The 22,859-nt window shown below is 42.3% G+C and overlaps 1 protein-coding gene across 5 annotated transcripts in view; it reads left to right on the forward strand.

Moving 5' to 3' along the window:
* The window catches only part of LOC126418843 (scoloptoxin SSD14), a 562,060-nt gene that overhangs the window by 383,548 nt on the left and 155,653 nt on the right, over positions 1-22,859 (forward strand). Inside the window, exon 1 of one of the 5 annotated variants that reach the window (XM_050085835.1) lies at positions 3,459-3,580. The exons of the other annotated variants lie outside the window; for them this stretch is intronic. Within the exon in view, the coding sequence (XP_049941792.1) occupies positions 3,474-3,580 (107 nt within the window). The 5' untranslated portion in view covers positions 3,459-3,473. Of the gene's footprint in view, positions 1-3,458; positions 3,581-22,859 lie in introns of those variants that run through there. 5 annotated transcript variants of the gene reach the window in all.

Below are 22,859 nucleotides of genomic sequence, written 5' to 3' on the forward strand. Positions count from 1 at the left end.
ACATATGTTAAGTTCAGACATGGAGTGGGAGAGGGAATAAACACTTTTATCATAGATGTGGCACACCGTGGATCAAATTATTGCTTTTCCACATCTGCTCTGGATAATCATCTAGGAAACATTCACTTGCTACTGTAACATAATAAAGAAAGAAAGAAAACTGTATCTGAACTCACTACCTTGCATCGTATTCAGAAAAGTCAGTAATGAAATTCAAATGATCGTCACAGCACTGAATGTTGCTTACGTTATGCAGTGGATTCTTGAATACTGTTAATCAGAACAGGCGCGCGGCTAGCCCGCGTCCTCTTAATCTCAGGGAAAAAATGTAAAATGTTGCTTTAGTTTCACAGAGCAGACCTTGCCACAAAATGTGAAAATGATAGTCATAACACAGTTATTCGTCATATTTTTGTGTTCTCATAGAACATGTCGCACAGTACCTTCCAAATCAAACTGAGAGATGCACTGAGTTATATAATATAGTCTGGCGGCACTGCTGGAAGCTGTAAGAAAATGTTAAATATTATGTTACCTCGCTTTACCGGCGAGACGACTGCGATGCCTGAAATATTTTTATTAATTTTGCCGCGGTTGCGGCCTTTGCCCTCGCAGATTGGTACAGCGGCTTCCGCTAAATTAAATGCTGAAAATGTCTACATTATTTACGGGACGAATGGCTGGCAACTTTACAAATTATTTTAAAAACATATTTGCTCAAACTTTATATTCACACAAAAATGCATTAATTTTACACACCTTTTTAGGACGACTCGCCTAATGGCGGATCTCAAGCGTCATGAAAAAAAGACTCACGGCCAGCATATACATTTGCTTAACACGCAAGTGTTACTCCTAACGAAACCCAAAGAGAACAGAGCAATTATTACAATGATTTTTACTATTTATACATGTACTGAATTGTCCTTTTTATCTGAGGCACAGATCATAATCACTAATTCATTTAACACGAATACGATTGCCAAAGACAATAATATCTCATGGATTCAAAGTTAAAAATGCATAAAACGTCAAATAATTATGAATGTTCTACATACACACACAATATATTCGTGAAATGTTTCCACAGACTTGCTTTATTGCTTCACTTGGCCATGTTTACTCGTGTTTAAATTATTTCTCTTTCGCCGTGTGCGTGGCACTATATCGATACATGGTAACTGGTCTTACACACACGGAAAAAATCCTGTCACACGCTTTTTATGACGATTGGCCAGGAGTCGCTACAATCTATCATGAGAATAAACAGGCGCTACTGTCCAAGAATGCAAAAAAGTGCCTCGTTTTGAATATAATCGTAAAAATATTCGCGAAACGCACTACAATCGTCGTAAAGCAGCAGAAAGTTCTTGGCAAGCATGCAGACGTAATCGGTTCATTCTGAACGCAACACATCTGGCCACAAACCATTTCTCACGTTAAGGTTTCCGAGGATAGGATGACGACTTGTCTAATGGGAACTGTTTATAATATACCGCACTCAAATTTTATTATTGTGTTTCATTATTATAAGGAGGTGAGAGATTAAATTAATTATGTTTCGTATTCGTATTGGAAAAATCAGTGCAGCGTTTAGGGAACTATGACACTAACAGTATTCAAAATAATTTCTCAGTAGAGATCATGCAGTTTTTCTGGTACTACTAGTCAGCCATTCTGAAGAAATTATGACGAAATATTTTTGATGATAGTGTAATGCCCTTTTTGCGCCACGTTAAAGATCTTGGTCAAAGAAATATGATGAACAGTCGGTGAAATTTCTTTGTCAAAGATTGATAACGTAATACTGGACGTATAACTTATTCTTCCCGCGCTTCATACGAGAATTGAAGGGGAATACAACTGTGTGGTACAATGCCGAACAAGCCTCTTCCATTAATAGTTGCTCGCAGACGTCACGGACACAGTTTAAAACGTGCAAGGAATTGTCTTCATCATCTACACATGGCAGCAGAGTCACTGTAAAAACTTTAGTTACCCACAAAAGGCAACTAGTAATGAACAGAAACGGTCGAGGATCGCATGTTTCACTCCTGTTGACTGAATTACGCGTTGAAGAAATAATGGTGGGGGGGGGGGGGGGGGGGAGGGAAAGCACGGAAAACTAAAAATATGAAAAAGTGAAGCTATTTGATCTCCTCTGACTAGCAAAACTGCTGACTTTATGGAAGGAGGGTAAAAGATGAACTGTGGTCGGAAAGCTATTATCCACTCCACCAGCAATCTAAAGGCAAATTACCACGACTTCACTGAAGCTTTTAATTGTAAAAAAAAAAAAAAAAGCTGAACTACGATAGACCTTCCAGACGCACAATCCCCAACGTAAGCAAAGTACCAGTCAGAGAGTAGCACCTGCGGAAAAAATCTAAATTAATTAGGAAAGTTTAATTCAGTGAAAGAATTTCCTTACAGCCATTTACCTGAGAAAATTTAGTTACTTCTTGGAAATAATAGTTTGACGCATTGTTCAGGTGGAAAGGGACAAAACGCCGCCATGTGGTGTTACTCGCACATCTGAACAAATAAGGGACAATCTGAAAAAGTACTTATAGAAGCAACACAGTTACAGATCAACAAACTGTCATCTACAGGGGCGTTACGTAAGCTGCTCAAATGGTACAGAAAAAGTACACTTTCGAATCAGAGAGCAACGTTCACAGCGAAACGCTGGGATGTTCTGAAATATCACATAAGCAATCACAAAAAAATTGTTTGTGCTCATACAGGTGCGTAAAAAATTCCTTGGTATGCAATAAAAAGGTTTTGAGCTTTATACGACTATATTTTCCCTCCATTCAGATGGATGGTTTATCATGGAGCGACATGCCCTCATTCCGGCAAAGGTGTGTGCACTGATGCAAGGATTTTGTGCTACAATCTTTCTGTGCATAGTTAACCAGTAATAATTTCTGCCGGTCCCAGGATTCGAACTGGCAACCCCAATGCCACCGCCCAAGCCTGCGTTAGCGATCAAGGACGTGTAGAGGCCCACGAATACATTCTAGTAGTTTCAATCTTCTTTAACAGATGGCGTAGGTGTTCCTGGTGCGCAAAGCGTGCTGTAGCGGCAGCGGTCTGTAGCTGAGTTTAACCGACAGATGGCAGTGGCGTTTCCAAATTCTGACGCCAGTACTGTAACAGATTTAGCAAAATAAAAAAGCTTGCTGGCGTGCAAAACAAGAGGAAAGCCTAGAGCTGAACAAAACCACACGAATTTTACTCCTGCGAAGGGACGTACCATTCACATGGCAAATTACAGAGGAAAGGTACTCTGCTACGTCAGAGTGCTTTGTTTACCTACACACAATTTCGCACGCATACATTCGACGGAAACCAGAACCAGTACTGTAGTTTACTATCGTCTGAGCCAGAATAATCACGCGGAGAAACCTGCTGGTTAAATGGTTTCCACGTCCGTCAGTCACAGCAAAACAAGAAACATTATTCGAACCATGGGAAGCCGCGTAAACATACATTACGAAAGGCTAAATACTGATGATCGCCGAACACCTTCTGCTTCACGTAAACTCCCGAAGCTAATTCCGTTACCAGAATGCAGGTAAGAGCGTATGTTCTGGACAGTGGCACACCGTTCACGTAAAGCATTACGTTGTTTGCTGAACCAAAATTAGTTTTGTACGCAAATGTATTTATTTTGAACCTCATACAAACTTCACAGCGTCCTATTTCCTTCATTCCTTTTACTCTTCAGCGTCGCCGATAGTATGTGTGTAGTGTGTACGCACGCGCGCAGTTTATTCTTCTCACCCAGAGTGAGCCTCTGCGGTCAGCGATCCGCCTTGTTCTCAAAGCGTCACCTCGAACATTCGAGGTGACGGGCAGAAAACTGCATCATCTGGCCATTCCGGCCGTCTTTTCGAAGGTAGCCGACTCGACCCACACCTTGATGAGTGAGTGCTTTGGATAGCTGCACGAGTAAGCAGAGGCCCTTTCAAGGTACACACAAGGAATTACTGAGAGGTTTTTCTTGCGTTAGAAGCGTTTCTGAGAACAGATACGCTCTCAAGCAGCTTAATGGACTCAGACGTTCGTTTTCAAATACTGCTTTTCTCAAATATTTTATTGAAAAACTTTCAATGTTAAAAATTGTCGTAGTAGCTACGAGCTACATATTAATATGTAGGAAGTGCACACCGAATGACAGACCCCAATGTTTTGTTCTTGTCAGGCCCTTGTCTCAATGTTAAAAATTCATGTCAAGCCTGAAATCGTAGCGGATGTACCACTCTTAAGATGTGACCCAACAAACAAAACGTATAAGGGAAAAACAAAGTATCGATGAAAGTTAAATTTTTAGTCAAATTGGCGGCAATGTAACATCACACTTAGATTTTTAGCACATGATACTTAACATTTTTTTGCAAACGAGGATCAGTATACTTCGTCTATCTTTTGGAGCTTTGACGCTAATATGTCAAGACTTAGAACCATCAGTAGATAAATAGGGAACAAAGCCTCAATGTTAAATGAAATGTCATGAAACCCAAATTACAGATCGGCTGATCGAGGTGGTTGCAGCTGGTGAGCAGGTTGGTAAGAAAATGCAGTGTAAAGTTAGATAAGAAAATTCAACACATAATGTCGATCCCACAAACAATGCCCTAATTTGTTGGATTAACGACATCACACCCAATTTATCCGAATGGAAGCTAGTGATGCCTTTATAGGAAGCTAGATTGTGAGGTCAATAATTCCGAGTTAACAAAAAACTTTTACGTCAACGAGTGCTGTTTTTAATGTGTCAGATGATAGGTTTTGAGAAGTGACTGAATTACACGACACACATTTCAGGAACGAGCTATTAGTACGAATGTTTGTAAACATTAGAAAAGGTCTGAGGTAGCAGTTACACAGCAGCGCGGACTCTGTTCTCACTGTCAAGTTTCACATCGACCTTTGCTCTTTTATATCGTTCGGTTAAATGTCAACTAGTGGGGACCATTCATGTGTACAGTCGTTTCAGACCACAGTCGTTACAAACCTAGTGCTTACTTTTATTTTGAATTTCACTAGAGCCAACAAACCATAATTTTTCTAGATGTTTACCTGTTTACGTTAGATATCGCTAACATTTTTATAATAAGAAAAATACTCTTCTCGATCAAGGCGAAAACAGTTTCGTAACAACGATAATTCGGGGAACTTGGAGACATTTCTCTCTTGATAAGCAACACAGCATAAGTTCACAGCAGCCGCTTAAGATACTGCTACTTTCCCGAGACCGAGCGAGGTGGCGCAGTGGTTAGCACGCTGGACTCGCATTCGGCAGGACGACGGTTCAATCACGTCTCCGGCCATCCTGATTTAGGTTTTCCGTGATTTCCCTAAATCGTTTCAGGCAAATGCCGGGATGGTTCCTTTGAAAGGGCACGGCCGATTTCCTTCCCAATCCTTCCGTAACGCGAACTTGCGCTCCGTCGCTAATGACCTCGTTGTCGACGGGACGTTAAACACTAACCACCACCACTTTCCCGAGACAGTTTTCTTGAGTATCTAATGGTATTTTTATCGTCTGGACTTAAAACTCTCCTTAAGCCTTCTACGTCGAAAGCTCTCAGATGTGTTCACTAAAATGAAAATCTAAAATTGCGCAAAATTCAGCACAGTTGTAAACTGGAAGCATCAAGTTTCCCTTTCCAGCATTTGTTTTGCGCTTACGCACAGTGAATGTAGAAAGGAATGTATAAATTACTCGCCGAAGAAGACTTCGTCGAAGGAACTACTAATACGTTTAAAAACTTGAGACGATTTGAGAATAACGCAGAGGCAGTATTTTGGCTTCGAACTTCGCTGAAAAGAACAGAGTTCTTCAGTTTGAAAAGGACGTGCTACTGTCTGTTCAGGCGCGCGCTCGTATACTGTGTGTGTGCGTGTGTGTGTGTGTGTGTGTGTGTTTTTTACCGGATGTTGATGCGCTGTTGGTTTTTGATCAAACCATCATTCTGTGTCGCTCAGTCCGCGTACCACTAGAGTACCCACATAATTCGTTATTGCTGAAGATACCAGACATTGTGTTCCATGTAATCTAGTGATCTTTTCTTGGCTTAATGGCATATTCTGTTCGTTCAACAATTTTTCTGTCTGTTGGTGTTTGAACTTACCATAAAACCAGCGCCATACAAAATGTACCTGATGATTAAAAGAAATTACGTAATACTGCTCCCACTAATAATGGAATGCATATTGATCTACTAACCGTTCTTTTGAATACTAAAGCATCTCTCAGGCATTTATTTAGAGAATACTGTTTTACCCTATTTTTATACGTAAAAATGCTTGGTATTCCCCATATTATGATAAGAGACAAAGAAACAAAAGCACGCAATCAGATTTCGTTTACTTTACACGTTACACATGGGTTAACACTTACAATACTTCATTAATTTGAGCAGTTGGATAAGATGACATCTGTTGACAGCAAATGTTCCCGAACTTTTAGATTCAGCGGATGTAGAGATAGGAATTATGACATTGTTGACCTCATAAAATTGAAATTAAGATGCTGTTTAGTGTTTAATTTGTGTGACACGAAAAGTGTAAACTGTGTGAGCAGCCAACATCACGTTTACCTATTGAGAGGCCAATGTGAAAGATCTGTGGCACAAATTGAGAAACAGTGTACTTCATGCACAGGTTGAGTTCGTGCTGCGGAAGATAGTAAGGAATAGGAAGGACATGGCATGGTTAAATGACTACACCAGAAATTTACATCGAAAACAGCTGCACATCAACTAAACCGAATCCTTTCCGAATCAAATTCCCTCGACATCGGCTGATTTATACTATATTCCATTACCCTTATTTTACTTCTGTTAATTTTCGTTACAACCTTTTAAGAGGCTATCCACTCCATTCAACTAACTTTCCATATCCTTTGCCGTATGACAGAACGAAAATGTCATCGCAACTTCACATTATTTACATTTCTCCTCTCTGGACTTTTAATTCCCACACCAAATTTTTCTTTGGTTTCCTTTACTGCTTGTTCTATGTACAGACTGAATAACGTCGGGGATGGGCTACAACTCCGTCTCATTCCCTTCTCAAACACTGCTTCCCTTTCGTGCCCCTCTACTCGTACAACTGTTCTCTGATCTCTGTGGAAGTTCTAGATAACCTTACCCTACCTTCTATCTTCAGAATTTCAGAGAGATTATCCCAGTCAACATTGATGAACGATTACAGTAAATCTACAAATCTTATAAAAATAAGTCGTAGGATTAGTATTACTTCCAAATTTGTCCCGAACACAAGTGGGATCTTCCCCCAGTATTCAGCTTCTACCAGTCACTCTATTCTTCTGTGGAGAAATCGTGTTAGTATTTTACAAGTATCACTACTTACACTGATGGTCAGGAATACATTTACCGCCGGCCGGAGTGGCCGAGCGGTTCTAGGCGCTACAGTCTGGAACCACGCGGCCGCTACGGTCGCAGGTTCGAATCCTGCATCGGGCATGGATGTGTGTGATGTCCTTAGGTTAGTTAGGTTTAAGTAGTTCTAAGTTCTAGGGGACTGATGACCTCAGAAGTTCCATAGTGCTCAGAGCCATTTGAACCATTTTTTTTTTTTTTTTAGACATGTGTATTCCCTTTTGCCTACTTCATTTCCTGCATATTTATATTTTATCATTTCCTTATACTGAATAACTCGTGTTATCGGTTAAATATCGCGAGTGGATCTCAGTGAGGAGCATAAAAATATGCTGCTTCTGATGACTGGAACATGACAGATTATAACGGGACACTGAATTAGTGGAGGTGGAGAGACATAAAGGTTGTCATTTCGTTTAGTTCTCCTCTCATGAACTGAATTGCTGGCAAATTACACATACTGGTAACCCTTCAGTATACAATTTTGCATCTATAAACTGGAATAAATGCGACTATTGGATTTTGCGGCAATGGCAGCTAATGAAATCTCTATCTTGCAAACCAGCTTATAATTACAATGGCACACGTTGTGTCGATGACATTTGTTGACAAACTAAACATACTATTCCGTCCCCTTCGATTTACTGGTAAGATGCATACTAAACTGAATTTAATGAACCAAATATTAGGGTTTCTTTCCGTTTGATTTACCATTCAGTAGTAATGGTGTTTAAATCCTTGCCCGGCCATCTAGTTTTTGGTTTTCCGTTATGTCCTTAAATTAAGACCAATAACGGGGTGATTTCCTCGAAACTGCCACTTTACTGCCCCCTTCCTTCCTTTGTTGCGTCTCTTCGTCGACAAAACCTTAAAGAATAGTTTCAATTCTTTTCGTTCAAGTCAGGTTTATTCTGTTTGAAAATGGGGCTTATATATATCTTTATGCTTTCTGTTAATCTCTATGCGAGCGATGCATAGAGGACTGTATACGTAAATTTGGCTCTGAAACTCGATGGTCTGGATTTTTTAGGACGTTGGGATTAGATATCTGAGACCATGTTTCTCGCTGTCTACCAATTCAAGTTCTTAGCTATTCGCTGTACTGCCACAGAACAAATAAGCTTTCTGCTGCCCGTTTTTCTTGCACGCACGATATGTCCGGGACTGTTAGGGATCCTGTCCTTCAGCAGTATTGTCGTGTAAGCCGTAAAAATGTTTCGTGGACAATCTCTCTCGAGCAGAATCGGCAGTTTACTAGTACGGTATCAAGAAATCGAAGTCCACCTTTTATTTTGCCTGTAACTGAACGAAAGTGATCGTTCCACTATATTCTCACGCACTGTTGGTTCTACGACAAGACTAATTCAGGCGGAATAATTCATAGTGTACCTTAGAATATTTTACTTTTCTCGGAGAGCAGAATTCGTTTCTCGATACGAAGAGCTGGTTGCCAGTCTAGACTGATTCCTAATCAAGAGGTAGAGAGATACTGCAACATTTTTTTTATTTAATAAAACTTCCACCTATACAATAAATGCATATGTGAAAAGTTTGAAATTTCTATTCATACCACATGGTGAAGCATTAATACGTCTGAACTATAAAGACCATATCATAGTTCTCCGGGGCACACCCCGAATTACTTGGCCCCTACTCCCCATTCGGGATAAGATGCTGAGTTTTTGGTGTCAAGAAGTTTGCAGTGCAGACGCAAACCTACTTCAATATCCTTCCGTTGGTATTTTCATTAGTAGAGACTCTGTACAGAAGCTTCAGAGTCTTCGCCGTCATAGGAAGAAAACTAAATAATCAAGGATTGAAACCATTCGTGGTTTCAACCAAACTTGGTACACACATCCCTTACTGCCAGGCAAAATAGCTTTGGGATAAGAACCACCTACCTATCACATTTGAGATATGACACCATAAGCACTCAAATGCATGAAAAAATGCCACATTGAGTATGACGTTTATTACTTCTTTGTTACCAAGTCTATTCGCTATGTGTTACCTGGACAGAATCCACATGTGCCGCTGAGTAATAATATGTCATTGTAAGTCACATGGTTAGAGATATGTCATAGATGATGAGAGGTGTGAAAAAAATGCACCATACATGAAGTTTTAAAACGTGTGGTCTTTAGGAAATCCCTGACACCTTACAGCGCTTTTGACAGGTTTCAACTGCGAAGCGCAAACTGCTGCAGGCGAAAACAATAGCCGTCTGTACAGCTATGAAGAGGCATTGCCATGGAGACGTTAGCAAAATCGCGTTGTAGACACACGAAGCAGCTGCGCCCGGCGTTCAGAATGTGCTGTATTTTCACGTCTGTACTTTATGAATATCTTTTGTGCCACTGTTTCATAGTTTCGAAAGTGTTTCCACTAATACATGGAAATGAAACTTTTCGGTATTACACTACAAACACAGATTTTTTTTTCGTTTCTAATAGAAAATTGCCAAAATGAATACCTGTCTGTGCTGGATTTATCTGTCAGTAATCTAATAAATGGCTAAAATCCTCAGTCGGTCATCTGGTCGTCGTTACAGGTTGCCTGTCTAATTTCTTCCAGGGGCAACAAAAATGATTTCTGGTATTTCATTTAATTACTGATCGAATTAAAAAATTTAATATGGTGTCATAATCTTCTAATCTTACGTTAAATGTTTGACGCAGTAAGTAAAGTATTAAAGAGAGAAACTGTGTATATACTTTGTGATCAAAACTATCCGGACACCTGGCTGAAAATGACTATAAACTTCCTGGCGCCCTCCATCGGTAATGCTGGAATTCAATATGGTGTTGGCCCACCCTTTGCCTTGAAGACAGCTTCCACTGTCGCAGGCATACCTTCAATCAGTTGCTGGAAGGTTTCTTGGGAATTGCAGCCCATTCTTCGCGGAGTGCTGCACTGAGGAGAGGTATCAATGTCGGTCGATGAGGCCTGACACGAAATCGGCGTTCCAAAACATCCCAAAGGTCTTCTATGGGATTCAGGTCAGGACTCTGTACAGGCCAGTCCATTACAGGGATGTTATTGTCGTGTAACCACTCCGCCACAGGCCGTGCATTATCAACAGGTGTTCGATCGTGTTGAAAGGTGCAATCGCCATCCCCGAATTGCTCTTAAACAGTGGGAAGCAAGAAGGTGCTGTGATAGTGCCACGCAAAACAACAAGGGGTGCAAGCCCCCTTCATGAAAAACACGACCACACCATGGCACCACAGCCTCGTAATTTTACTGTTGGCACTACACACGCTGGAAGATGACGTTCACCGGGCATTCGCCATACCCACACCCTGCCATTGGATCGCCACATTGTGTACAGTGATTCGTCACTTCGCACAGCGTTTTTCCACTGTTCAATCGTCCAATGTTTACGCTCCTTACACCAGACGAGGTGTCGTTTGCCATTTACCGGCCTGATGTGTGGCTTATGAGCAGCTGCTCGACCATGAAATCGCAAGTTTTCTCACCTCCCGTCTGTCATAGTACTTGACGTGGATCCTGATGCAGTTCGGAATTCCTGTGTGATGGTTTCGATAGATGTCTGCCTACTGCACATTACGACCCTCTTCATCTGTCGGCGGTCTCTGTCAGTCAAAAGACGAGGGCGGCCTGTACGCTTTTGTGCTGTACGTGAGAACAAGTACTTATTGCATTCGACGCCACATTGGGCGACTTGAGCGCGTCGGAGATGCGAATGAAATGATAAGACAACACCCAGTCCCTGAGCGGAGAAAATCTTCTGCCTCAGCCGGGAATCGAACCTGGGCCCCTTGGCTTGGCATTCCACCGCGCTGACCATTCGGTTAACGTGTCTACTTCACTATCACATCGTAAACAGTGGACCTAGGGACGTTCAGGAGTGTGGAAATCTTGCGTGCAGACGTACGACGCATGTGACGCCCAATCACCAGACCACGTTCGAAGTCCGTGAGTTCCGTGAAGCGCCGCATTCTGCTCTCACGATATCTGATGACAACTGAAGTCGCTGATATGGATTACCTGGCAGTAGGTGGCAGCACAATGCACCTGATATGAAAAACGTATGTTTCTGGGGGTGTCCGGATACTTCTGATCACATAGTGAATGTATTGGAGTGTACTGTAACTCACTACATGTAAATTACCCAGACTATATTCATGCAGTGTTTGAGAACGAGTGCAATAGGCGACTTCCAAAGAAGCCTTACACATAATGTGAAACGTTTTCGAAACTTTTTGTCGCTGACATACCCCTCTCCCCTTTTCCAGATTTTCGCTGTTCATTCAGGCATAACTAATTCATTACTTCGTTACTACTAGCTCTATTTGCAACAGATTTTACAGACAGTATCAAAATATACCACTGAATTTACTTGCAAGATTATATCACTGTACGAAGCAGTTCAGGAGATATGACATCATTAACATTGACGCATTCTATAGATGGGAGTTACATCCCTTAACGAATCTGGGTAGAGGGGTTACTGGTGTAAAAATAGTCTACGTGAGTAATCTCTCTCCATGACTGAGTATATCACGTCCGAAGAAGATGCATAAGCTTCGTATTGTTTCCAGAATGAATCTTTCACCATACATCGGAGTGTGTGCTGTTTTAATGCTTCCTAACAGATTAAAACTGTGTGTCGGAATGCGACTCGAATGCGGAACCATGCTTTACGAGCAGCAATTCTTACCGACTCTGCCGTCTTGTTGGTCTTTTTTATCTTAACCGTTATGCATAAATTACTTATTAAAAATTGAGGTATTTGAAATTAGTAAATCAGAATATCGGTACAATAAAAGTGTAGGAGAAGGTCGGGTTGTATGAGACAGCCGGTTATATCAGACAAGAGGTATTTGCTAAACCGTAGAGCTAGTGGAAGCACCTAAAGCGCATTTGCAGCATGAACTATGAAGAAAAAAGAGCGCTCACACGATTTTTAATGGATGCAGCTGTGCGTTTCGGAGTGGCAACAAGTTACCTGTTCCTAGCGAGTTTTACGGTTCACGAACTTAACTTTGGAGTGTTGTTTTGTTTGCAAGTAAGAAATGTTACAACTTTGTTGTAAATTTAGACGCAACTGATGTTGTTCTCTCTATTGTAAACTGTGATGTCTAGCCCAAGTAATAAGAATGTTAAACTATATCAGCGGTACTTTAGGGTCGTATCGTACAAAGTAATTTCGGGTTCTACCGGACAAAAACCAAACTTTTTACGGATTGTTCCTTTAACGGGCAAGTATGAGGAAGTCACGATTTAAATGGAATGCAAGTAGCATGGAAAAAGGTGCAGAAAATTTCATACTCCCTGAAATGATCTGGGAAGGGAGTGGAAATTTCAGTTCCAAGTACTTAGTTACATTAGGTTATAAACTTAAAGCTTCACGGGAACACAAGGAGGTGGTGGTCATACGTGTACTAGGAAATAACATTTCATTCCCGAGAACAGTCATTGACGACAGGAAACAATGTTTTACGATCAGTGAAGCCTTCGACGAAGACTGCATTCAGTGTCATATTTACGAAGGCCGGAGTCCACGAGAATCGTGGCTTCATAGACCTGAACAGCCTTTACTGCACATGTGATTGGTTTAACCTTTAGTGAAACCTTAATGATTTAGGCCTATTCTGTTCTAAACTCCAACTTAATAATAATATTTTAATGAAATTTTGATTTAGTCAACTTTTTACCGAGGTGGAAACTTAGTACTATGATGTATAATTTGTAATGACCTTAGTCTGTTTATAACTACTTACGATCAGATAAAAAATTTTTTGTAAAAAAAATATTTTGACACGTTACGTCATGTCCGAGACAAGCCATCAAAAATTTAAACGACCAAAATGAAAAGAATAGGCAAAATATTAAAAAGTCACCGATATAACATGAGTTTCATAATTCTAATAGATAACGTATATCTTCAGAAAAATAGTTTTGAAAAAGCGTTAATTTTTATTCCCATGGCCGCACTTCGGAACTTCTGCGATTCTGTTGACTCGAGGGCAAATGGCAATGTCTTCACATAATTGTTTTGTTACAGAAATTGCTTGTAATGTTTCGTTAGAGTATTGCTTTCTGACGAAGAACAAAAACCTTCTCTGGTGGTGTTATCGAGCTACCCTCCATAAGTTTTTCTGCCAGCGTCTGTTACTTTCCAAACGTCACAGAAGCTCTGCGTACCTAAAACAAAAGGTATCGCAAGAAAATGGCTTAACCACACCCTCGGGGATCGTTCCCAAACTAAATCTTTCACTCTACAGCGGACTGTTTGCTGATTTGGAACTTTCTGGCAGATTACAACTGTATATACTGGACCAGGATTCGAATCCCGGAAGAAGTAAAGCTGTGTGAAGGCGAGTCGAGAGTCCGTCTGGGTACCTCAGAGGTAAGGTACCGAGTTCGTGTCCCGATCCGGAACACCATTTTAATGTGATACGAAGTTTCGCATTGTTAGTTCAGTTCCACCTGAATTTGAGCGACAGTTAGCGGCATGTGGGTCAGAGATGGTACTTTAACGCCGTAGCGAGCGTGGTGGGAGGATTCCGCGACCGGTCGGTGGACAACAGCCCCCTCGAGTCGTGACGGGGCTAAAGCGGTCGGCCCGTTATGCAGCCGGTGAACCCGATCTTCGCTGCCGCATCCAGGCCAGGTTGCAGCCTGCACGAACTGCCCGCGATCTAGAGCGAAGTCTGCTGTAGGAACAGCGCTCTGGGAAAATCACACGTCTCGTCGGTGGACTAGTCACCTTTCCACCGGAATGAGCTGTTCACTTGCGGCGATGATGTCAAAAAGAAGTTCCAAACTTCGCTATTCGCTACTTTGCAGAGAGAGAGAGAGAGAGAGAGAGAGAGAGAGAGAGAGAGAGAGAGAGAGATGGAGAGATAGATGATATGCACCATTAGTCATGGACTTGGTTCGTTAGTACCAGAAACTTACACAACGGTCGGCTACCGCTATATTTGAAGACGTTTCAGGGAAAACGGAGTGCGTCACGTAACTGCCGAAGGCCGCTTACTCCTGCACGTCAGCGATACTTTCATTCACGGCAACGCCCCTTAGAGCGCTGCTGTTCATATTAGAATGTCAACACATCTTACAGCCCAGAGCTGAAAGCAGCAGCTAACCTCAGCTGCCAGGTGGTGGGTAATCTCCATTCATGGAGACTTGCGTATACAGAGGTTGGACAAAAATGTGGGAACACAGTGAGAAACGGGTGCTTGAACATAAATGCAGATGCAGCTGGCGCTGTTGTATTTGACCAAGAATGAAACCTGTGCAGTGCCCTCAGTTCTTGTCGATAGGTGTCAGTCGCAATCAGACAGGCGTTGTGTGTAGCTGAGTCAATTGTGTCAAAGCTAATTGAATTCGAACGTGGGAAAATTGTTGGTGCTCGTACGGTGGAAGCTTCCGCAAACAAGGTAGCCGAAGTATTTGGTGGTTAAAGAGGTCTCGTATCGAAGATGTTTACTGCTTACAGGGAAAGCGGGAACACAGCGTCCGCTAAGTCACAGCGCGGACGAAAGTGTGTTTCGTGGGTGATACACACACATTTTAACTGAAAAGGATACTGCCGAAAAAACAGAACTGCAGAACAGCATTTCGCACTCCCAAACCCTGTCAGCACCAAAACACGAAGGGAGCTCCATAAGCTGGGAATTGAAGGGTGAAATGGAATTCTAAAACCACTCTTCAGTGATGCAAGTGTCAATAAAAGGCAAACGTGCAACCTGAGCCATAAAACTGGACCATGGAGCAGTGGAAGAAAGTTTGGTCGGATCGGTCGTGTTTCACACTGATTCCCACTTACGACCTAGTTTGTTCAAAGCGTGAAACATGGCGGGGGTTAGGCGATGATTTGGACAGTCATATTGAGGTATTCCATAGGCCCCGTGGTTACCCTGTAAAGTACATTACTGCCAGCGACTGAGTGACCCTTTTAGCTGGCCAGGACCGTCATACGATACAACGTACAATGAAGAGCCAAAGAAACTGGTACATCCGTATTCAAATACAGAGATATGAAAACAGGCCAAATACGGCGCAGTTGTTAGATCAGTTACTGCTACTACAGTGGCAGGTTATCAAGATTCGCGTTTCAACGCGGTGTTACAGTCGGCGCACGAGCGATGGTACACAGGATCTCAGAGGTAGCGATGAAATGGGTATTTTCCAGTACGTCCATTTCACGAGTGTACTGTGAATATCAGAAATCCGATAAAACATAATGTCTCCGAAACCGCCGCGGCCGGAAAAAGATCCTGCAAGGACGGGACCACTGACGATTGAAGAGAATTGTTCAACGTGACTGAAGTGCAACCCTTCAGCAAGTTGCTGCAGAGTTCAGTGCTGGCCCTTCAAGTGTCAGTGTACAAAACCATTCGACGGAACATCATCGACCGCATGTGTGCCCTTGACTGCACGACACAAAGCTAGACGCCTCGCCTGGTCCCGTCAACACCGACGTTGGACTGTTGATGACTGGAAACATTCTGCCTGGTTGGACGAGCTTCGTTTCAAATTCTGTCGAGCAGATGAACGTGTACGGGTATGGAGACAACCTCATGAATCCATGGACCCTGCATGTCAGCAGGTGACTGTTAAAGCTGGTGGTGGCTCTGTAATGGTGCGGAGCGTGTGCAGTTGGAGTCATATGGGACCCCTGATACGTCTATATACGACTGTGACAGGTGACAAGTAAGTATCCTGTCCGATCACCTGCATCCATTCATGTCCATTGTGCATTCCGACCGACTTGGGCAATTCCAGCAGGACACTGCGACACCCCACACGTCCTGAATTGCTACGGAGTGGTTCGTGGAACACATTTCTGAGTTCAAATACTTCCGCTGGCCACCAAACTCCCCAGACATGAACATTATTGCGTATATCTGGGCTTCCTGGCAACGTGCTGTTCAGAAGAGATCTGCACCCCCTCTTACTCTTACGGATTTATGGACAGCCCTGCTGGATTCATGGTGTCAGTTCCCTCCAGCACTGCTTCAGATATTAGTCGAGTCCATGCCACGTCGTATTGCGGCACTTCTGCGTGCTCGCGGGAGCCCTACACGATATTAGACAAGTGTACCAGTTTCTTTGGCTCCTCGGTGTATGTTCCTCAATGGCGAAGCTGTGTTCAGGGACAAGCCGCCCCCCCCCCCCCCCTCACACAGTTCACATCGTCCAGCTATGGTTTTGTGAGCATGTGGGTGAATTGTCGTATCTCATCTGGCCACTGGTCTCCATCTCTCATGAGTCTTTGTGGTGTACTTTGGAGAGAAGCGTACGTCATCGCTGTTCACCTCCATCCTCATTACCTGAACTTGCCACCATTTTGCAGGAAGAATGGTATAAGATTCCCTCAAAAACCATGCTGGACCTGTATTTTAGAGTTTAGAGACGATTGGAGGCTGTTCTGAATGCCAACGGTTTTCATATGCCATGTTACGCGTGGTAACGTGTTTTGTTTTTGATGTTTCCGTATGTCTGTCGTCTGCAGGGTTTGGTCCTGGGACACGATGCTGCGGGGGGCAAGGGGGGGGGCGGAGGAGAAGGAGGGGGAGATAGAGGAGGTGGTAACAAAGAAACTACCTTATGGTCTTACCACATTTGATGATTATATTATGATGCTGGACCTTAAGACCGTTGCGTGTCTCATTTTGTTCCATCAGGCCTCCTATACAACATAGCCGTCACACCCATAGTTTTATAAAACTTTCTTTTCTAACTCCGGAAAGCGAAATATACAAAAGAAATTAATTATTATTCGTTTTTCAATCGCTGTTTTCATCATCTCAAACTGACTGATCTGAGGCAGCGTCTCCCATACGACAGTGGAACAGTATTTCCGTTAGGACTGATTATTCCGTTGCTACGGCAAATGATCTGAAGATGGGCGACACTGCTTGAAACTAATCAGTTTGAGATGATAAAAACAGCCATCGATTAAATGATCGCGAATAATTCCATGCTGACAAGTATGTTCAGTTTTGATCGAATATATAAAATGTTTAGTTTTGATCGAATATATAAAATGTTCAGTTTTGATCGAATATATAAAATGTTCAGTTTTGATCGAATATATAAAATGTTCAGTTTTGATCGAATATATAAAATGTTCAGTTTTGATCGAATATATAAAATGTTCAGTTTTGATCGAATATATAAAATGTTCAGTTTTGATCGAATATATAAAATGTTCAGTTTTGATCGAATATATAAAATGTTCAGTTTTGATCGAATATATAAAATGTTCAGTTTTGATCGAATATATAAAATGTTCAGTTTTGATCGAATATATAAAATGCTCAGTTTTGATCGAATATATAAAATGCTCAGTTTTGATCGAATATATAAAATGCTCAGTTTTGATCGAATATATAAAATGCTCAGTTTTGATCGAATATATAAAATGCTCAGTTTTGATCGAATATATAAAATGCTCAGTTTTGATCGAATATATAAAATGCTCAGTTTTGATCGAATATATAAAATGCTCAGTTTTGATCGAATATATAAAATGCTCAGTTTTGATCGAATATATAAAATGCTCTGATGATGATGATGATGAGTTTACATCAGTGCTTAGTACGTCGCTTCTGTGTAATTTCCCATAAATTGCAGTTCAGAGCCAAACAGCAGCCTTTCTTTACCCTGTTGTATGATGTACATTCGTTGATTTATTTTAGACTTCATGGTTTTCAAAGACCTGACTATAATTTTTACATATCTTCGCGATGTTTGTAATGGATTAATCACATATTAAAATGGCATCTTAGTGGCGAAACCTACAATGTGAATATTAAATCTTTTTTCAAATGATGTGCCATAATAACTATAAAAGTACTGAAGGTCATCGTCAGAAAATTAGAGAAGTGCAGGTCTTATGGAACTGATTAAAGAACTGTGACAGCAACAATCCCAAAACGGACAGCTTCATAATTTGCAGTGTATAAAATTGTGTGCACTCACCATAATCAGTATCTCGCTTAGTACTACCAGTGTGAACATAATTCTGTGGTTATGTTTATGTGAGTGTGTGAGACTGTAGGCAGAAACGATCGAAAAATATAGCTAAACCTACACTGACAATCTGTCTTTCCGTTTCACACGTGTGCAAGAAACTGAGTATTCCGTGTTAAGTATAGCTTGTAATTGTCTGGAATTCCTTACCGTTTTCTAGACTCTTGGCTTTTAAAGCTTTTTACTCTCCTAAAGTTTAAAAATTTGGAAACTGACGTATGTGAATATATAAATGCTACAGGCTCTCACTATTTTTTTTCTTGGGGGGAGGGTGGGGGGGGGAGGAGGAGGGAGGGGGGGGAGAGAGAGAGAGAGTGAGTGAGTGAGTGAGTGAGTGAGTGAGTGTGTGTGTGTGTGTGTGTGTGTGTGTGTGTGTGTGTGTGTGTGACTGGGAATGATGGTCGTGACCCACCCCCTGTGGAACTGCGTCTGTAAAGCAAGGACTAGAAGGTGCGCTATAGTGGGAATAATTTTTTCTCGCGTAAATTATAATGGTTTTTAGATTAAATTTAGTGACAGTAGAAAAAATTTCAGAAAAATGAAAACTACAAGTGATAAAAATTTATAACGTGACTAAAGCAGCGAGCTGCCATTCACTGAAACTGTACGCGTTTTAGAGGTGGGTCAGTCACCGCTTTGTGTTAACGATGAACGGAGGAACTGTATCGCAGCAGTAAGCCTCAGTTTAGTTACCCGTTTTAAATTAGTACACTGCAGTAAAGGAGAGAGGAGCACTGACTGAAAACCTTGCTGAAATACTCTCTGGGGAACTCTAAAAGCACGGCTTGTCTCGAAATAGTCTGCAGTCAGTGTCGGGTGCTTAAATAATTACGGCGACAACCCTGAGTCCAAGTGCTCAGACACTCTGCCCCCGACCAACTGCGCGGCAACAGCGTGCCGCAGCCGTCTTTTTCCGTATCAAAATCAGCCAGGGAGAGCCGACCTCGGACGGAGCTTTCGCTCGGCCTACTTGCGGAAACCCACGGAGCGCCAGCTTCCGCTCGGATGGATGCAAGGACCTCCAAATGCTACGCGTCGTGTGTAAGTCTGCAGGCTTCTGTGGCCGTTCTAGTTGAAGGTAAGATCTAGGGTGTTAGGCCGTGTCATGTTCCTCTTCAAATTTCTCGTTAACAATCGACGTTTCGACAGTCCTGTGCGAACTTCTTCAGCATCTTCTTGTGGTCCCCGTTAGCTGAAATACTGTGACCCGTTAACTTACAAAATAACTTCCAGCGCTTATTCTGATGAAGTGGGGTTATTTCATGAAATGTTTTCCGGCAACTGTTGGTCGGCCGTCGTCATTAAATGGGTGCCGATGGTATACCATGGCAATTTTAGGTGGATGGGGTGGCGGGGATTGATCTATGTTTGTTAAAGGTATCAGTAGAGACCGGGCTTGAATTATCACGTTTACAGCCCTGCCAATCAAGCAAACCACTGCTCTGTAGCCGGTACCAAATGCTCAATGTCGGGCTTCTCTTGTAGTTTTCTCATTTTGAAATGAGATGGGAGACTAATTCTGGCCCATAACGTGGCCAGAAGGGATGTTGACAGCCCTGCGAAAGGGAGGCGGAGCTTGTTTCCTTGCTCCGCGCCACTCGTTTCTTTACGCTCCAGCCGACTGCCACGATGTATTGTTCGCACTCTAGTGATAACAGGCAGTAAAGAAAGGACGATGCTTATCAAAATACAGGATGATTCGAAAAGAGGGGTCAGATTTCAGTTCTTTATTACAAACTAACTACGAAAAATAAGCACATTGCACACGTCACTGTATTGAGGAAAATTGAAAGTTTTATGTTAGCACAGACACTATACCATACACTCAACATGAGCACCATGCGTTCCTCGAGGAACACCGAAACGGTAGTCCATTTCATTCCAAACATGAATCGACACGTTCCTGTTTATTGCATCGACAACTTCAATATTCGATTTCTCTGATCTTGAACAGCTTCCATAGATGGGACAAAGACTCTGTCTTTTGCGTACCTCCACAGAAAAAATGGCAAGGTGTGAGGTCTGGTGACCTAGAAGCCCAAAAGCAATACACAAGGACTTGTTGTCCACGTCTTCCATCCAACGTTGAAGGGTGGTGGTTTTAAGATAACGCTGCACCTCAAAGTGAAATTGAGGCCGGACGCCGTCATGGGCAAAAATGGAATCGTCGTGAAGTTGAGGACACAACCAATGTCGCAACATGTCCTGGTATGACATTCCTGTCAGTTTGCTCCTCAAAATTCGTGAACATAAAAGGCACAAAACACGTACAGTTTCGGTGAGTCTCTTTCATGTTTGACAACATCGCCAGGATTTGGTGACCTGAGATTCTTACATTACAGTGGTTTACTTTACACTGTAGATGAAGCGTCGACTCGTCCGAAAAAAGTTTGGAAAAACTGTCCTTTGCCATATCCTGGAGAAATGAAATGCAAGATCTGTAGTATCTGTTATGAGCGCCGGGACCCAACTGCCGAAGTAACTAGAACTTGTAAGGCATCATACGCAGGCGTCGTTTCAGAACACGCCACACCATTGCCCGTCTGGTAGACTTCCGGGGCTTCGTGTGAACGCATCTCAGATACACTCGACTTTTTCATGACACGTGCGTGGCCGACCAGTGTTCTTCCCTTTGCATATGCAACCAACTTCAAAGAATTCGTTACGCCAGTCATAAATCATCTTATTTAGATGCGGCTTCTTGCTAAATCGACGGAGTAGTACACGTTGCACTTGAACACTGGATTGACTTTACGTAAATACCAACACACACAATGATTGCTCTTGTCGTTTAGTCGTCCCGTTGCCACAAACATACAGCGCAGCTGTGTAAAAACTTTGAACCTTCCTCTACTTGCCTCGCGCAATATCTTCCTTTCGTACTTTGTCTGTAATGAACAACCGAAATCTGTTACTTTTTTAATCACACAGTATTATTGTACTTCTCGTGCAATCAAGCGGTAGAGAGCTGGTAAGATACTGGGATTACGGGACTTTGTACACGTGGACAGCAGTTTATTATGAAAACAGTCACTCTCCCTACAATTAAAAGATACACACAAACTGGCGACTAGTGAATAAGGCAGTTAAATTTAGGGCTCACTACATCAACAAATACAATCCTTGAAATGCACGAAACCAAGGTAATTAAAAAAAATCGCCGCACGTTGGCGGGCCCAAAATGAATTACCACAATAATTTAAAATTCTAAGCAGCATAGGCAAAACTTATCGCCATACGGTGTTAATGTTAATAGGTAATTACAGATCGAGAACATTAATTGATCAAACGAGTAACTACACACAGCAACTGCACAAACGGCTTAAGGCCCAATGATAAATGCCTATCACGGTGATTCCAAAGTAATTTAAGGTACTTAAATTTTACACGCAGATTTCATTAAGGAACACAATGTCTCGGTCATAAAGACCAGTTCACGGCAACACTGATCGACCTCAAGTGAACAGAATTTCATTCCAAAGTAGTTCAATAGAATTTAAGACAAATGCAAGTTGTGAGAGCTTCACGGCCAATCTCAAAGATCATACGAGTACAGGGTACAAATGGCCGAGCCGAACTTACATCGAAGGCCGCCTCTAGGTGGTGTTGCATAGATATACTGCCGGCCGCGGTGGCCGAGCGGTTCTAGGCGCTTCAGTCTGGACCCGCGCGACCGCTACGGTCGCAGGTTCGAATCCTGCCTCGGGCATGGATGTGTGTGATGTCCTTAGGTTAGTTCGGTTTAAGTAGTTCTAAGTTCTAGGGGACTGATGACCTCATATGTTAAGTCCCATAGTGCTCAGAGCCATTTGAACCATAGATTTACTTAAGAAAAAGTCAGTTGCATTAAATCCCAAGGGAAATTAATTATACATATAGAGGTTCCCTTAACGGTAACATACACATCCGAAATATAGAATACCAAAGTAATGCAAATGCTTATCTCAGGGCTTGCAGATAAGGTAACAGCGGCAGTGGCCGAACAAATACGCAGAAGGAATCAGCCGAGCCCAGCGGGCAGAAACGGCAGACAAACAAATTAAAAGATAATTACTACACAGGCGGCTAGTTCGTAAAACAGCTAATACCAAGTAATGCGGATTTACTATAATCAGCTGACCAGCTGTCTTATCAAAGTAGATACCTTTTACACAGATACGAGGAATTTAAATTAAAAAATGATTTGATGACGGCCACACGGCGACCCAAAGCGTACAGTGAGGCCCCCTTCACACACACACACACACACACACACACACACACACACACACACACGCACGATACAATCGATTGCTGAGCGCCAAGGATGTCACAGGCGCATGGCGCACACACCCCTTGGCTGGATATTTATTTCCTTCAGGCGTAAGGCAGAGTGCTGGAAGGATATAGCTGCCTTCTCTATTGAAATTTCTTTCGCTCTTAGAGATCTCAACC

The sequence above is a fragment of the Schistocerca serialis genome, chromosome 1 (assembly GCF_023864345.2).
Source record: "Schistocerca serialis cubense isolate TAMUIC-IGC-003099 chromosome 1, iqSchSeri2.2, whole genome shotgun sequence".
Lineage (NCBI taxonomy): Eukaryota > Metazoa > Arthropoda > Insecta > Orthoptera > Acrididae > Schistocerca > Schistocerca serialis.